Source organism: Panulirus ornatus, chromosome 50, assembly GCF_036320965.1.
Source record: "Panulirus ornatus isolate Po-2019 chromosome 50, ASM3632096v1, whole genome shotgun sequence".
NCBI classification, from domain to species: domain Eukaryota; kingdom Metazoa; phylum Arthropoda; class Malacostraca; order Decapoda; family Palinuridae; genus Panulirus; species Panulirus ornatus.
In genome coordinates this window covers 1,998,010-2,015,026 of record NC_092273.1, presented here as the reverse complement: position 1 = coordinate 2,015,026, position 17,017 = coordinate 1,998,010, and the positions used below count along the sequence as shown (strand labels likewise).

Genomic DNA, 17,017 nt, shown 5'->3' with positions numbered 1-17,017 from the left:
TTGTGTCGCCTGCTGCATATGAGGGACTTACTGAAGCTTGTGACATGCTGCATGATGTTGACCTGTACTGATGCTTGTGTCCTGCTGCATGATGATGACTGTACTGAAGCTTGTGTCCTGCTGCATGATGATGACTGTACTGAAGCTTGTGTCCTGCTGCATGATGATGACTGTACTGAAGCTTGTGTCCTGCTGCATGATGATGACTGTACTGAAGCTTGTGTCCTGCTGCATGATGATGACTGTACTGAAGCTTGTGTCCTGCTGCATGATGATGACTGTACTGAAGCTTGTGTCCTGCTGCATGATGATGACTGTACTGAAGCTTGTGTCCTGCTGCATGATGATGACTGTACTGAAGCTTGTGTCCTGCTGCATGATGATGACTGTACTGAAGCTTGTGTCCTGCTGCATGATGAAGACTGTACTGAAGCTTGTGTCCTGCTGCATGATGATGACTGTACTGAAGCTTGTGTCCTGCTGCATGATGATGACTGTACTGAAGCTTGTGTCCTGCTGCATGATGATGACTGTACTGAAGCTTGTGTCCTGCTGCATGATGATGACTGTACTGAAGCTTGTGTCCTGCTGCATGATGATGACTGTACTGAAGCTTGTGTCCTGCTGCATGATGATGACTGTACTGAAGCTTGTGACATGCTGCATGATGATGACTGTACTGAAGCTTGTGTCCTGCTGCATGATGATAACTGTACTGAAGCTTGTGTCCTTCTATGGTGACTGTACTGAAGCTTGTGTCCTACTGCATGATGATGACTGTACTGAAGCTTGTGTCCTGCTGCATGATGATGACTGTACTGAAGCTTGTGTCCTGCTGCATGATGATGACTGTACTGAAGCTTGTGTCCTGCTGCATGATGATGACTGTACTGATGCTTGTGTCCTGCTGCATGATGATGACTGTACTGAAGCTTGTGTCCTGCTGCATAATGATGACTGTACTGAAGCTTGTGTCCTGCTGCATGATGATGACTGTACTGAAGCTTGTGTCCTGCTGTATCATGATGATAACTGTACTGAAGCTTGTGTCCTGCTGCATGATGATGACTGTACTGAAGCTTGTGGCCTGCTGCATGATGATGACTGTACTGAAGCTTGTGTCCTGCTGCATGATGATGACTGTACTGAAGATTGTGTCCTGCTGCATGATGATGACTGTACTGAAGCTTGTGTCCTGCTGCATGATGGTGACTGTACTGAAGCTTGTGTCCTGCTGCATGATGATGACTGTACTGAAGCTTGTGTCCTGCTGCATGATGATGACTGTCCTGAAACTTGTGTCCTGCTGCATGATGATGACTGTACTGAAGCTTGTGTCCTGCTGCATGATGATGACTGTACTGAAGCTTGTGTCCTGCTGCATGATGATGACTGTATTGAAGCTTGTGGCCTGCTGCATGATGGTGACTGTACTGAAGCTTGTGTCCTGCTGCATGATGATGACTGTACTGAAGCTTGTGTCCTCCTGCATGATGATGACTGTTCTGAAACTTGTGTCCTGCTGCATGATGATGACTGTACTGAAGCTTGTGTCCTGCTGCATGATGATGACTGTACTGAAGCTTGTGTCCTGCTGCATGATGATGACTGTACTGAAGCTTGTCCTGCTGCATGATGATGACTGTACTGAAGCTTGTGTCCTGCTGCATGATGACTGTACTGAAGCTTGTGTCCTGCTGCATGATGATGACTGTACTGAAGCTTGTGTCCTGCTGCATGATGATGACTGTACTGAAGCTTGTGTCCTGCTGCATGATGATGACTGTACTGAAGCTTGTGTCCTGCTGCATGATGATGACTGTACTGAAGCTTGTGTCTGCTGCATGATGATGACTGTACTGAAGCTTGTGTCCTGCTGCATGATGATAACTGTACTGAAGCTTGTGTCCTGCTGTATCATGATGATGACTGTACTGAAGCTTGTGTCCTGCTGCATGATGATGACTGTACTGAAGCTTGTGTCCTGCTGCATGATGATGACTGTAATGAAGCTTGTGTCCTGCTGCAGGTGATGACTGTACTGAAGCTTGTGTCCTGCTGCATGATGATGACTGTACTGAAGCTTGTGTCCTGCTGCATGATGATGACTGTACTGAAGCTTGTGTCCTGCTGCATGATGATGACTGTACTGAAGCTTGTGTCCTGCTGTATCATGATGACTGTACTGAAGCTTGTGGGCTGCTGCATGATGATGACTGTACTGAAGCTTGTGTCCTGCTGCATGATGATGACTGTACTGAAGCTTGTGTCCTGCTGCATGATGATGACTGTACTGAAGGTTGTGTCCTGCTGTATCATGATGACTGTACTGAAGCTTGTGTCCTGCTGCATGATGATGACTGTACTGAAGCTTGTGTCCTGCTGCATGATGATGACTGTACTGAAGCTTGTGTCCTGCCGCATGATGATGACTGTACTGAAGCTTGTGTCCTGCTGCATGATGATGACTGTACTGAAGCTTGTGTCCTGCTGTATCATGATGACTGTACTGAAGCTTGTGTCCTGCTGCATGATGATGACTGTACTGAAGCTTGTGTCCTGCTGCAGGATGATGACTGTACTGAAGCTTGTGTCCTGCTGCATGATGATGACTGTACTGAAGCTTGTGTCCTGCTGCATGATGATGACTGTACTGAAGCTTGTGTCCTGCTGCATGATGATGACTGTACTGAAGCTTGTGTCCTGTTGCATGATGATGACTGTACTGAAGCTTGTGTCCTGCTGCATGGTGATGACTTTACTGAAGCTTGTGTCCTGCTGCATGATGATGACTGTACTGAAGCTTGTGTCCTGCTGCATTATGATGACTGTACTGAAGCTTGTGTCCTGCTGCAGGATGATGACTGTACTGAAGCTTGTGTCCTGCTGCATGATGATGACTGTACTGAAGCTTGTGTCCTGCTGCAGGATGATGACTGTACTGAAGCTTGTGTCCTGCTGCATGATGATGACTGTACTGAAGCTTGTGTCCTGCTGCATGATGATGACTGTACTGAAGCTTGTGTCCTGCTGCATGATGATGACTGTACTGAAGCTTGTGTCCTGCTGCAGGATGATGACTGTACTGAAGCTTGTGTCCTGCTGCATGATGATGACTGTACTGAAGCTTGTGTCCTGCTGCATGATGATGACTGTACTGAAGCTTGTGTCCTGCTGCAGGATGATGACTGTACTGAAGCTTGTGTCCTGCTGCATGATGATGACTGTACTGAAGCTTGTGTCCTGCTGCAGGATGATGACTGTACTGAAGCTTGTGTTCTGCTGCAGGATGATGACTGTACTGAAGCTTGTGTCCTGCTGCATGATGATGACTGTACTGAAGCTTGTGTCCTGCTGCATGATGATGACTGTACTGAAGCTTGTGTTCTGCTGCAGGATGATGACTGTACTGAAGCTTGTGTCCTGCTGCATGATGATGACTGTACTGAAGCTTGTGTCCTGCCGCATGATGATGACTGTACTGAAGCTTGTGTCCTGCTGCATGATGATGACTGTACTGAAGCTTGTGTCCTGCTGCATGATGATGACTGTACTGAAGCTTGTGTCCTGCTGCATGATGATGACTGTACTGAAGCTTGTGGCCTGCTGCATGATGATGACTGTACTGAAGCTTGTGTCCTGCTGCAGGATGATGACTGTACTGAAGCTTGTGTCCTGCTGCATGATGATGACTGTACTGAAACTTGTGTCCTGCTGCATGATGATGACTGTACTGAAGCTTGTGTCCTGCCGCATGATGATGACTGTACTGAAGCTTGTGTCCTGCTGCATGATGATGACTGTACTGAAGCTTGTGGCCTGCTGCATGATGATGACTGTACTGAAGCTTGTGTCCTGCTGCATGATGATGACTGTACTGAAGCTTGTGGCCTGCTGCATGATGATGACTGTACTGAAGCTTGTGTCCTGCTGCATGATGATGACTGTACTGAAGCTTGTGGCCTGCTGCATGATGATGACTGTACTGAAGCTTGTGTTCTGCTGCATGATGATGACTGTACTGAAGCTTGTGGCCTGCTGCATGATGATGACTGTACTGAAGCTTGTGTCCTGCTGCGTGATTATGTTCCTATAATGAGGTTCCTCCACATTCTGTCGTCCACATTTGCCTGGGTCACCATCATGACGTACATGATCTGTGTTTAGTGAGGCTTCACCTTATCTACGTAGTCACAGTGCCCTGGGTAGAGTTGTTATCTTAGTCTTCATATTACTACGATTAACGTTATCTTAATATTCATGTTATGAAGGTTAATGTTATCTTAGTCTTCATATGATTAAGGTTAATATTATCTTATTCTTCATATAATTAAGGTTAATGTTATCTTAGTCTTCATATAATTAAGGTTAATGTTATCTTAGTCTTCATATTATTAAGGTTAATGTTATCTTAGTCTTCATATCATTAAGGTTAATGTTATCTTAGTCTTCATATTATTAAGTGGTAATGTTAACATGGATGTTGTGTGAGGTCAGGAAGATATTGGTTTAACATAATGATATTGTTCTTGTTGTTGTTGTTGTTGTTGTTGTTGTTGTTGTAGTAAGTTATATTACGTCAGGTGGGACATCTGAACGTGGTCATCCCGCCTGACATCATCGCTGACGAGACGTCCGGTGACGTCATGGTGCCGGAGGGCAGCACGGTGCGGCTCACGTGTCGTGCACACGGTTACCCGGAACCACGTATTGTGTGGCGACGAGAAGACACCCGACATATTGTCCTGCGTCCACTGGGCCAACCCAAGAATCAAGGTAGGACCTACCTTACCTTACCTAACCTTACCTTAGCCTACCTTACCTTACCTTACCTTACCTTAGCCTACCTTATCTTACCTTACCTTAGCCTACCTTACCTTACATTACATTACATTACATTACGTTACCTTAGCCTACCCTACTTTATTTTACCTGACCTTACCTGACCTTACATTACCATACCTTACCTTACCTTAGCTTACTTTACCTTAACTTACCTTACCTTAGCCTACCTTACCTTACCTTACCTTACATTACATTACATTACGTTACCTTAGCCTACCTTACTTTACTTTACCTTACCTTACCTTACTTACCTTACCTTACCTTAGCTTACTTTACCTTACCTTACCTTAGCCTACCCTACCTTACCTTACCTTACCTTACCTTAGCCTACCCTACCTTACCTTACCTTGCCTTACCTTACATTACGTTACCTTACCTAACCTTACCTTACCTTACCTTACATTACGTTACCTTAGCCTACCCTACTTTACTTTACCTTACCTTACCCTACCCTACCCTACCTTACTTCACCTTACCTTACCTTAGCCTACCCTACCTTACCTTACATTACATTACCTTACCTTACCTTACCTTAGCCTACCTTACCTTACCTTAGCCTACCTTACCTTACCTTACCTTACGTTACCTTACCTTACCTTACCTTAGCCTACCCTACTCTACCTTACCTAAACTTACCTTACCTTACCTTACCTTACATTACGTTACCTTACCTTACCTTACCTTACCTTACATTACATTACGTTACCTTACCCTACCCTAATTTACTTTACCTTACCTTAACTTAGCCTACCTTACCTTACCTTACCTTAACCTACCCTACCTTACCTTACCTCACCTTACCCTATCTTACCTTACCTTACATCACCTTACCTTACCTTACCCTACCCTACCTTACCATACCTTACCTTACCTTACATCAACTTACCTTACCTTACCCTACCCTACCTTACCATACCTTACCTTACCTTACCTTACCCTACTCTACCTTACCTTACCTTATCTTACCTTACCTTACCTTACTTCACCTTACCTTACCCAGCCTTACCCTTGACCGCCTAGTATGGCTTCTAACTTGGTTACTTTCAAATGTTCTGACATGTTGATATGTGACGTGGCCATATTATGCTGACCCCTGGCCAGGTTAACATGTAGTGAAGGAGGTGATCATTATAATGTTACAGTGTTGTCGTGGGAGGGAAGCGAGCTGGTGTTGGAGAAGGTCACTAGGGACGACATGGGAGCTTACCTCTGTATTGCTTCCAACGACATCCCTCCAGCCGTCAGTAAACGAATGGTCGTCCAGGTTCACTGTGAGTCTTCCTGACCACTTAACTACCTCACCTGCATTATTACCTTCACCTGTTAACTGCTAATCATCTCATCTTAATTATCATCTTCACTTGTTAATTTTATTACCTCAAGACCATCGTTAGCTTCACCTGGTAACTATTCATTATCTAACCTGCATTGCTAGGTTCACCTGTTAACTGTTAATTACCTTCCTTAATTGTTATCTTCATCTGTTAACTTAATTATCTCAACTACCCTGTTAGCTTTACCTGTTAACAATTACTTAAGTCCTCTGTTAGTTACCCTTCTTGAATGCCACGCCTGTATTGTTAGCTTCATTTCCTAATTGACTCACCTTGTTAACTTTATCTGTTAATTAGTTATTACGTCATCTATATTGTTAGCTTCACGTATCAACTTAATCACTTCACCTGCATTATCATCTTCGTGTGTTAATTGTTAATTATGTTGCGGGATTGTTATCTTCATGTGTTAATTACCTCACTTGCATTTGTATCTTCTCATGTTAACTCTTGATTACCTTACGAACACTGTTCACTTAACGTAGTCAGTGGTAATCAAGTCACCCACTTGTTTAGCTTCACTATTAATTACGTTATCATCTGTCAACTGATAATTACGTTATCATCTGTCAACTGATAATTACGTTATCATCTGTCAACTGATAATTACGTTATCATCTGTCAACTGATAATTACGTTATCATCTGTCAACTGATAATTACGTTATCATCTGTCAACTGATAATTACGTTATCATCTGTCAACTGATAATTACGTTATCATCTGTCAACTGATAATTACTTGATCAATTTGTTAAGGTAATTTGTTGTCTGTTCTTAGCAACCTAACCTTCAATGTTAACTTCACCTGTTAACTGCTCATTACCCCACTTACTTTGTTAACTTCACTTGTTAACTGATTATTACCCCACTTGCTTTGTTAACTTCACATGTTAACTGCTTATTACCCCACAAACTTTGTTAACTTCACATGTTAATTACCTCATCTTCATTGCTAGTTTCAATTATTGTGTTAACTAGCTCACACTAACTCTCTTCGTTTGTTAGTTTCACGTGGTAATTGTTAAATACCTTCCCTAAAAGACTTTAAATGTCTATTTTCTCAACTACATTGTTAGTTACACATGTTAACTGTTAATTCCTTGACGTACGTTGTTAGTTTCATGTGTGTATAGATGTTTAGTTCTGCTGGTCCGGGGCTTGGCGGGGCTACCCAGGTCCGGGGCCTGGCGGGGCTACCCAGGTCCGGGGCTTGGCGGGGCTACCCAGGTCCGGGGCTTGGCGGGGCTACCCAGGTCCGGGGCTTGGCGGGGCTACCCAGGTCCGGGGCTTGGCGGGGCTACCCAGGTCCGGGGCTTGGCGGGGCTACCCAGGTCCGGGGCTTGGCGGGGCTACCCAGGTCCGGGGCTTGGCGGGGCTACCCAGGTCCGGGGCCTGGCGGGGCTACCCAGGTCCGGGGCTTGGCGGGGCTACCCAGGTCCGGGGCTTGGCGGGGCTACCCAGGTCCGGGGCTTGGCGGGGCTACCCAGGTCCGGGGCTTGGCGGGGCTACCCAGGTCCGGGGCTTGGCGGGGCTACCCAGGTCCGGGGCTTGGCGGGGCTACCCAGGTCCGGGGCTTGGCGGGGCTACCCAGGTCCGGGGCTTGGCGGGGCTACCCAGGTCCGGGGCTTGGCGGGGCTACCCAGGTCCGGGTCTGGCGGGGCTACCCAGGTCCGGGGCTTGGCGGGGCTACCCAGGTCCGGGGCTTGGCGGGGCTACCCAGGTCCGGAGCTTGGCGGGGCTACCCAGGTCCGGGGCTTGGCGGGGCTACCCAGGTCCGGGGCTTGGCGGGGCTACCCAGGTCCGGGGCTTGGCGGGGCTACCCAGGTCCGGGGCTTGGCGGGGCTACCCAGGTCCGGGGCTTGGCGGGGCTACCCAGGTCCGGGGCTTGGCGGGGCTACCCAGGTCCGGGGCTTGGCGGGGCTACCCAGGTCCGGGGCTTGGCGGGGCTACCCAGGTCCGGAGCTTGGCGGGGCTACCCAGGTCCGGGGCTTGGCGGGGCTACCCAGGTCCGGGGCTTGGCGGGGCTACCCAGGTCCGGGTCCTGGCGGGGCTACCCAGGTCCGGGGCTTGGCGGGGCTACCCAGGTCCGGGGCTTGGCGGGGCTACCCAGGTCCGGGGCTTGGCGGGGCTACCCAGGTCCGGGGCTTGGCGGGGCTACCCAGGTCCGGGGCTTGGCGGGGCTACCCAGGTCCGGAGCTTGGCGGGGCTACCCAGGTCCGGGGCTTGGCGGGGCTACCCAGGTCCGGGGCTTGGCGGGGCTACCCAGGTCCGGGGCTTGGCGGGGCTACCCAGGTCCGGGGCTTGGCGGGGCTACCCAGGTCCGGGGCTTGGCGGGGCTACCCAGGTCCGGGGCTTGGCGGGGCTACCCAGGTCCGGGGCTTGGCGGGGCTACCCAGGTCCGGGGCTTGGCGGGGCTACCCAGGTCCGGGGCTTGGCGGGGCTACCCAGGTCCGGGGCTTGGCGGGGCTACCCAGGTCCGGGGCTTGGCGGGGCTACCCAGGTCCGGGGCTTGGCGGGGCTACCCAGGTCCGGGGCTTGGCGGGGCTACCCAGGTCCGGGGCTTGGCGGGGCTACCCAGGTCCGGGGCTTGGCGGGGCTACCCAGGTCCGGGGCTTGGCGGGGCTACCCAGGTCCGGGGCTTGGCGGGGCTACCCAGGTCCGGGGCTTGGCGGGGCTACCCAGGTCCGGGGCTTGGCGGGGCTACCCAGGTCCGGGGCTTGGCGGGGCTACCCAGGTCCGGGGCTTGGCGGGGCTACCCAGGTCCGGGGCTTGGCGGGGCTACCCAGGTCCGGGGCTTGGCGGGGCTACCCAGGTCCGGGGCTTGGCGGGGCTACCCAGGTCCGGGGCTTGGCGGGGCTACCCAGGTCCGGGGCTTGGCGGGGCTACCCAGGTCCGGGGCTTGGCGGGGCTACCCAGGTCCGGGGCTTGGCGGGGCTACCCAGGTCCGGGGCTTGGCGGGGCTACCCAGGTCCGGGGCTTGGCGGGGCTACCCAGGTCCGGGGCTTGGCGGGGCTACCCAGGTCCGGGGCCTGGCGGGGCTACCCAGGTCCGGGGCCTGGCGGGGCTACCCAGGTCCGGGGCTTGGCGGGGCTACCCAGGTCCGGGGCTTGGCGGGGCTACCCCTGCCCCTGAGTGTAAAACAAATATCATAGTTCCTGGATAGTGTTGCTTGTATGAGTCAGAACCTCACTGCCTCACTGCCTCACTCACTGCCTCACTCACTGCCTCACTGCCTCACTCACTGCCTCACTCACTGCCTCACTGCCTCTCTCTCACCACAGTCCATCCCTTGATCCGCATCCCCAACCAGCTGGTGGGCGCGCCACCTGGCACGAACGTGACGCTGGAGTGCGAGGTGGAGGCCAGCCCCAAGTCCATCAACTTCTGGACCAAGATACTGGATGACCAGGGTGAGTCCTGGGTCACAGTAGGTCACTAGCCACGGTCAGGCCCGGGTCATGACAGGTCACCTGCCATGTTCAATCCCGGGTCATGCGTGCATGGTGGACTCGCAGAGAAACAGACTGAGGAAAGTTGTGTGTCCCAGAGTGACCTGGTGTACACAAGTTAGGATGTACAATACATCCCAGGTCAGGATGTACAATACACCCTGGTCAGAATGTACAGTACACCCCAGGTTATGGTGTGCAGTACACCCCAGGTCAGGATGTACAGTACACCCCAGGTCAGGATGTACAATATACCCCAGGTCAGGATGTACAATACACCCCAGGTCAGAATGTACAGTACACCCTAGGTTAGGATGTACAGTACACCCCAGGTCAGGATGTACAGTTCACCCCAGGTCAGGATGTACAATACACCCAGGTCAGAATGTACAATGACCCCAGGTCAGGATGTACACAGTACATCCCAGGTCAGGATGTATGATACACCCCATGTCAGGATGAACAGTACACCCCAGGTCAGGATGTACAATACACCCCAGGTCAGGATATACAATACACCCCGGGTCAGGATGTACAGTACACCCCAGGTCAGGATGTACAATACACCCCAGGTTAGGATGTACAATAAACCCAGGTCAAGATGTACAATACACCCCAGTTCAAGATGTACAATACACCCCTGGTTAGGATGTACAATACACCCCAGGTCAGGATGTATAATACACCCCAGGTCAGAATGTACAGTACAACCCCGGTCAGAATGTACAATACAACCCTGGTCTGGATGTACAGTACACCCCAGGTCAGGATGTACAATACACTCCAGGTCAGGACGTACAGTACAACCCAGGTCAGGATGTACAATACACCCCTGGTCAGGATGTACAGTACACCCCAGGTCAGGATGTATAATACACCCCAGGTCAGGATGTACAATACACCCAAGATCAGGATGTATAATACACCCAGGTCAAAATGTACAATACACCCCAGGTCAGGATGCACAATACACCCCAGGTCAGGATGTATGATACACTTCAGGTCAGGATGTATAATACACCCCAGGTCAGTATGTACAATACACCCCAGGTCAGGATGTATGAAACACTTCAGGTCAGGATGTATAATACACCCCAGGTCAGGATGTACAATACACCCCAGGTTAGGATGAACAATACACCCCAAGTCAGGATGTACAGTACACCCCAGGTCGGGATGTACAATACACCCCAGGTCAGGATGTTCAGTACACCCCAGGTCAGAATGTACAATACACCCCAGGTTAGGATGAACAATACACCCCAGGTCAGGATGTACAATACACCCCAGGTTAGGATGAACAATACACCCCAGGTCAGGATGTTCAGTACACCCCAGGTCAGGATGTACAGTACGAATCACAGTCTAGGCCAAGCTGCAGGACGCAACACAGGTCAGACTCCAGGACAGGTCGCACCCCCCTCCCCAAGGCCAAAGATTAGGACAGGATACACCATCCAGGTCAGGGAGTAGGATATGTATGGTGTCCATGTTGCCCAGGTCTTCCTCTCTCCTCTTCTGGACTACACCTGCACATGTTCCTGGCTACGCCTGCACATGTTCCTGGCTACACCCGCACATGTTCCTTGTTACACCTGCACATGATCCTGATTGCACCTGCACATGTTCCTGGCTACACCTGTGCATGTTCCTGGCTACACCTGCACATGTTCCTGGCTACACCTACACATGTTCCTGGCTACACCTGCACATGTTCCTGGCTACACCTGCACATGTTCCTGGCTACACCTACACATGTTCCTGGCTACACCTGCACATGTTCCTGGCTACACCTGCACATGTTCCTGGCTACACCTTCATATGAAAACAAACAAATGTGCAATGAATTTTGTCAAGACACACACACCACACACACCACACACACACACACACACACACACACACACACACACACACACACACACACACACACACACCACACACACACACACACACACCACACACACACACACCACACACACCACACACACCACACACACCACACACACACACACACACACACACACACACACACACACCACACACACACACACGACACACACACACACACACACCACACACACACACACACACACCACACACACACACACACCACACACACCACACACACACACACCACACACACCACACACACCACACACCACACACACCACACACACACACACACACACACCACACACCACACACACCACACACACCACACACACCACACACACACACACACACACACACCACACACACCACACACACCACACACACCACACACCACACACACACACACACACACCACACACCACACACACCACACACACCACACACACACACACACACACACACACACACACACACACACACCACACACACCACACACACACACACCACACACACACATACACACCACACACACACACACACACACACACACACACACACCACACACACACACCACGCACACACACACACCACACACACACACACACACACACACACACACCACACACACACACACACACACAGGTACAGACTATATCCTGGTGTTAACAATGGCAGGTACAGACTGTATCCTGGTGTTAACAATGGCAGGTACAGACTGTATCCTGGTGTTAACAATGGCAGGTACAGACTGTATCCTGGTGTTAACAATGGCAGGTACAGACTGTATCCTGGTGTTAACAATGGCAGGTACAGACTGTATCCTGGTGTTAACAATGGCAGGTACAGACTGTATCCTGGTGTTAACAATGGCAGGTACAGACTGTATCCTGGTGTTAACAATGGCAGGTACAGACTGTATCCTGGTGTTAACAATGGCAGGTACAGACTGTATCCTGGTGTTAACAATGGCAGGTACAGACTGTATCCTGGTGTTAACAATGATGTGATATTTCTTGCTGGATTTGTTTACATATATCCCTAAAAGGTTTTAGTTTATTTTCACATTGTATGAATATTGGTGTAGTTTGTGTTGACATATCTGGCTACAAACTGTACAGTAGACATAATTAACATTTTCACATATGCCAAAGTGACAATAGTGCCCATTGCCTAGATAGTCTAACAAAGGCATTATATTATCTGCAGACCTTATTACTTTCCCCATCTATGTACATGTTTTGCACGACCTTACTTGTTGAAAACCATGTTGACAACACACTACCCCCCCCCCCCCCAGGGCCGCAGATTGTGGACAGCAGGAAGTATGTGAACGAGGAACGTCTTGTGAACCAATACACGTTAAGAATGCATCTAACCATCAGGGACCTCCAACCAGATGACTTCACCAGTTATAAGTGTACTGCCAAGAACTCTCTTGGTGAAGTGGAAGGAACGATCAAGCTATATGGTAAAGTGACCCCTTGCCACCTGACACCTCATCCACCCACAAAAACTGACACCTCATCCACCTACAGCAACTGACACCTCATCCACCCACAAAAACTGACACCTCATCCACCTACAGCAACTGACACCTCATCCACCCACTGAAACTGATACCCCATCCACCCACAGGAAATGACACCCCATCCACCAATACTCTATTATTGGTGGATAGGTTGACCTGGTCACTATAACCATGATGGGGTTGGTGGATAGGTTGACCTGGTCACCAAGTGTATCTGCTGCCACTCTTACCTTCCTCCTTCCACTTTCCGTGTCTATGTCATCATTGTAACACAGTTCTGTCGCCTTGCTTCACTCCTCCCGTCATCCATCCAGTTATGATAATGATACGACGTTCATCCAACAGACATAATACCCAACACTATGATGATCCTCTCCCGGCTAACTATGAACATATTAACCTTAACTTGTAAGGGTGTTAGGCATCAATATGTTGGTATAAGACTTGTATATTGAATGTTATATATACATGTGTTATATGGAGTTTTACCTTGCATAAATCTCTGTATGTTCATTGGACAAAATGTATCATATTGTACTGCCGTTCCCAAGAAGTCGAACCAACGCTGGTTAACTCGATATATATTTCACTATCAATGTACTAACATGTGGAAGAATCAGTTTATGTTGTTATATTAAACTGTTCCACTTCTTCCCTGCAGAAATTGAGCTGCCTAAACCCTTGACCACAGCCCATGAACTACTGGTGGAGACGGTGGAGGGGGATACGAAGGGCGGCACCATGCATCAGGAGATCCTGGGTCCTGTGCCTGATGACAGACACGCTGCCGCCCCCCAGCAGGGCAAGCCCAGCCCTACACACCCACCGCCACCCTCACGACCACACAACACCCACGCCGTCCCTTACTCCCCCACCAGCCCAGGCCTGGACCACCACGGTACCGGCTCCACCTCTATACTCTCACCTCACCTCTTGCTCCTGGCTGCCATCATCTCCACTGTGGTGGCAACCTGGACCACGGTATAGGCCGCCACGCTGGCAACCTGGACCACAGCGTTGGGCCATCAGGGTGGCAGTGTCTGTGGTGGCAACGCAGACCACAGGATGGCAGGGTGTGTGGTGGCAGCCCGGACCACAAGGTGGAAGCGTGTGTGATGGCAGCCCAGACCACAGGGTGGCAGCATGTGGATGGTGTGTTGTCCTCCACTGGTGGTGGTGTGTTGTCCTCCACTGGTGGTGGTGTGTTGTCCTCCACTGGTGGTGGTGTGTTGTCCTCCACTGGTGGTGGTGTGTTGTCCTCCACTGGTGGTGGTGTGTTGTCCTCCACTGGTGGTGGTGTGTTGTCCTCCACTGGTGGTGGTGTGTTGTCCTCCACTGGTGGTGGTGTGTTGTCCTCGCGCATCACCTCAAGATGTGTGTGTGCCTCACGTGACCCCGTGTGTGGCGAGACCTGCTCAATACTGGCCCCCCGGGGCCTGCCTCGTGCCTGGCCCCCCCGGGTACTTGCCTCCCCTGTGTGACACTAGACGTAGACATCAAGTAGATGTGGCAGGACATAACTCTGTGGGCCTTTTTAATATATAGAAAACTATCATAGTGCAGTAAATGATGTAAACATTGACCTATGTAACCTAACCTCTCTCATCCCTGACCCCACCGTCTGACCCACACCACACGTGCAGCCCACACTAGGGGTGTGTACCACGTGCAGCCCACACTAGGGGTGTGTACCACGTGCAGCCCACACTAGGGGTGTGTACCACGTGCAGCCCACACTAGGGGTGTGTACCACGTGCAGCCCACACTAGGGGTGTGTACCACATCAGTCGAGGACAGTTTTGATCCAGATATTTCGTGAGTGTATTGTGTGTCGTTATGATGATACTGTTGCTGGATCTTCCAGGTCACCAGTACCCAGCTGCTGGTGACCAGTTCACCTCACACCTCCAGTTCCTAATACAGGCCACAACCCTTTACCTTCAGAGCCTCCCCCTCCCCTCCCCCTCCCTTTTCCCCAATATTCAGACTCCCTACACACCTGTCCCAGCCCCAGATGGTGGGAGGTTGTGTATCCTCCTCCTGTATTACCACTGGCCCACTGGGGCCTTCCCCTGTACATGTGTGTTCGTCTGTAGCTACTGTGCCCGTCTGTATCGCATTATAATGGTCCTGGACTGAATAATTTAGTGTTTGTTATGGTATGGTGGCCAGTTATACATAAGTTATGGTATGGTGGCCAGTTATACATAAGTTATGGTATGGTGGCCAGTTATACATAAGTTATGGTATGGTGGCCAGTTATACATAAGTTATGGTATGGTGGCCAGTTATACATAAGTTATGGTATGGTGGCCAGTTATACATAAGTTATGGTATGGTGGCCAGTTATACATAAGTTATGGTATGGTGGCCAGTTATACATAAGTTATGGTATGGTGGCCAGTTATACATAAGTTATGGTATGGTGGCCAGTTATACATAAGTTTTATGATGATTACTAATGTATATTTAGGGGGGAGGGGGGAGTACAGGAGTGTGTATAGTGTAGCCACACACCTGGCTGGCCCTGTTCACACACTTACCTGGCTATACACGTGACACACTGCCTCACTGGCACACTTACCAGCCTCTGTACCTGACCACCATCACTCTACCACACACCACATACCAAAGTAAAGATCTACCTAATTATACACTCCCTGCTCCACACACCTGTCCAGCCATACACCTGCTGCACCTGACCTACCACAGTGACCGCTCCATCCCTCACCTAGGTCACACTTGTGGTGACCTAGGTCACACTTGTGGTGACCTGGGTCACACTTGTCATAAATCTATTTATCTATTTCTCTGGTAATGTTATGAGCCTGTTGATGATGACGTGTGGAACCTAACCATCGTTACACATGTCATGTGGGTCATTACTGGTCACAATAAAGTGGTCAGCGTTGTCAAGGTTGGTCAGTGTTGTCAAGATTGGTCAATGTTGTCAAGGTTGGTCAGCGTTGTCAAGGTTGGTCAGAAGGATCGTGTGGGTATTTGATGATGAAGGGAAGGACGAGGCGGGAGGAGCTGTGCTACCCACACCAGTCAGACTACTTACTGTGTGGCGCTAGCCAGCCATCACCCACCCGTCTTCCCCAGTCATCCATCACCCATCCCTGTCTTCCCCAGTCATCCATCACCCACCCCTGTCTTCCCCAGTCATCCATCACCCACCCCTGTCTTCCCCAGTCATCCATCACCCATCCCTGTCTTCCCCAGTCATCCATCACCCACCCCTGTCTTCCCCAGTCATCCATCACCCACCCCTGTCTTCCCCAGTCATCCATCATCCACCTCTATCTTCCCCAGTCATCCATCACCCACCCGTCTTCCCCAGTCATCCATCACCCACGCCTGTCTTCCCCGGTAATCCATCACCCACCCCTGTCTTCCTCGGTCATCCATCACCCACCCCTGTCTTCCCCAGTCATCCATCACCCACCCCTGTCTTCCCCAGTCATCCATCACCCACCCCTGTCTTCCCCAGTCATCCATCACCCACCCCTGTCTTCCCCAGTCATCCATCATCCACCTCTATCTTCCCCAGTCATCCATCACCCACCCGTCTTCCCCAGTCATACATCACCCACCCTGTCTTCACCGGTCATCCATCACCCACCCTGTCTTCCCCAGTCATCCATCACCCACCCCTGTCTTCCCCAGTCATCCATCATCCACCTCTATCTTCCCGTCATCCATCACCCACCCGTCTTCCCCAGTCATCCATCACCCACCCCTGTCTTCCCCGGTCATCCATCACCCACCCCTGTCTTCCCCAGTCATCCATCACCCACCCCTGTCTTCCCCAGTCATCCATCACCCACCCCTGTCTTCCTCAGTCATCCATCACTCACCCCTGTCTTCCCCAGTCATCCATCACCCACCCCTGTCTTCCCCAGTCATCCATCATCCACCTCTATCTTCCCCAGTCATCCATCACCCACCCGTCTTCCCCAGT

The 17,017-nt window shown here is 50.6% G+C and overlaps 1 protein-coding gene across 2 annotated transcripts in view; it reads left to right on the top strand.

The window, feature by feature from the left end:
• LOC139764478 (neurotrimin-like) overlaps nucleotides 1–16,408 on the top strand; it is a 332,927-nt gene extending 316,519 nt beyond the window's left edge. Inside the window, exons 6-10 of one of the 2 annotated variants that reach the window (XM_071691050.1) lie at nucleotides 4,584–4,776; nucleotides 5,988–6,116; nucleotides 9,462–9,590; nucleotides 12,823–12,993; nucleotides 13,715–16,408. In XM_071691050.1, coding sequence (XP_071547151.1) covers nucleotides 4,584–4,776; nucleotides 5,988–6,116; nucleotides 9,462–9,590; nucleotides 12,823–12,993; nucleotides 13,715–14,040 — 948 coding nt within the window. In that variant the 3' untranslated portion in view covers nucleotides 14,041–16,408. The remainder of the gene's footprint in view (nucleotides 1–4,583; nucleotides 4,777–5,987; nucleotides 6,117–9,461; nucleotides 9,591–12,822; nucleotides 12,994–13,714) is intronic. The other variant, XM_071691051.1, reaches the window with a different exon arrangement.
• Nucleotides 16,409–17,017: the final 609 nt, after the last annotated feature.